Below are 1,187 nucleotides of genomic sequence, written 5' to 3' on the forward strand. Positions count from 1 at the left end.
TCACTCCCGGTGGTTAATGGTTAGGTTCTTTGCTAATCTCTTCATGGCTGTCTGCATCTCCTGGTTCCTGAGGGTGTAGATCATAGGGTTGAGCATGGGGGTCAAGACTGTGTAGCTGATGGACACAGCCTTGTCCAAGGGAAAGGGACTGAATGGCCGAGAATAGATATAGATGCAGGGAATGAAGATCATAGACACCACAATGATGTGGGTGGTGCAGGTGGAAGCCGCCTTCCTCCTGGCCTGGCCTGAGTGTGACCTCAGCATCACCAGGATGACAGTGTAAGAGATGAGAAGGAGGAGGAACCAGATGAGGACCAGCATCCCACTGTTGGAGATCATGAGGAACTCCAGGAGGGAGGTGTCCGTGCAGGCGAGTCTCAGCACTTGGGGGACATCACAGTAGAAGTTATCCAGGACATTGGGGCCACAGAAGGGCAGTGGGAGCATCAGCAACAGCTGGACAATGGAATGGGCAAAGCCTCCTACCCAGGCAGCCACCACCAGCCCCACACATAGCCTGGTGTTCATGATGGAGACGTAGTGGAGGGGCCGGGAGATGGCTATGTAGCGGTCATAGGCCATCACAGAGAGGAAGAAGACAGTCCCACCTCCCAAAAAGTGGAAGAAGAAGATCTGGGCCATGCAGCCTTGGTAGGAGATGGTTTTCCTCTCAGAGAGGAAGTCCACCAGCATCTTTGGGCAGGTGACTGAGGAGAAGCAGAGGTCTATGACAGCAAGATTGCGGAGCAGGAAGTACATAGGTGTGTGGAGCCTGGAGTCTGAGGTCACTGTGACTATGATGAGGAGGTTTCCCACAACAGTCGTGCTGTAGACAAACAAGAACACCAGAAACAGGAAGAGCTGAAGCTCACGACTCTGTGAGAACCCTGCCAGGATGAATTCTGACACCCATGTGAGGTTGTTCTGGTCCATAGTGTCTTCTCCATGCATATAGAGGAAACAGATGAAAGACATGGATACCTGAATATCTCCCTGCCCTTTTCAGCATCCCAGTGGCTCAGGTCCCTAGGAAGAGCATCTTCACGTGAAGACCATGACATCACTTGCCACCTTGGCTCTGTGGAGTTGGGTGGCTGCTGCAATATACATTCATAGATACTGATTTTGTTGTATCTGTCTGTTTGGGACAGGGTGTCACTATGTAAGCCCAGGCAGGCCTCAAA

General features: G+C 51.9%; 1 protein-coding gene across 1 annotated transcript; it reads right to left on the bottom strand.

The window, feature by feature from the left end:
- Window positions 1-936, bottom strand: LOC102928711 (olfactory receptor 4D1-like). Its single transcript, XM_006998475.3, has one exon. It carries the CDS (start codon window positions 934-936, stop codon window positions 1-3), a length of 936 nt encoding a protein of 311 aa, XP_006998537.3.
- Window positions 937-1,187: the final 251 nt, after the last annotated feature.

The sequence above is a fragment of the Peromyscus maniculatus genome, chromosome 8 (genome assembly GCF_049852395.1).
Source record: "Peromyscus maniculatus bairdii isolate BWxNUB_F1_BW_parent chromosome 8, HU_Pman_BW_mat_3.1, whole genome shotgun sequence".
In the NCBI taxonomy this organism is placed as follows: Eukaryota; Metazoa; Chordata; class Mammalia; order Rodentia; family Cricetidae; genus Peromyscus; species Peromyscus maniculatus.

Excerpts from the sequence above, each read along its gene's own strand:
- LOC102928711 (XM_006998475.3), bottom strand. The coding sequence starts at position 936 with ATGGACCAGAACAACCTCACATGGGTGTCAGAATTCATCCTGGCAGGG.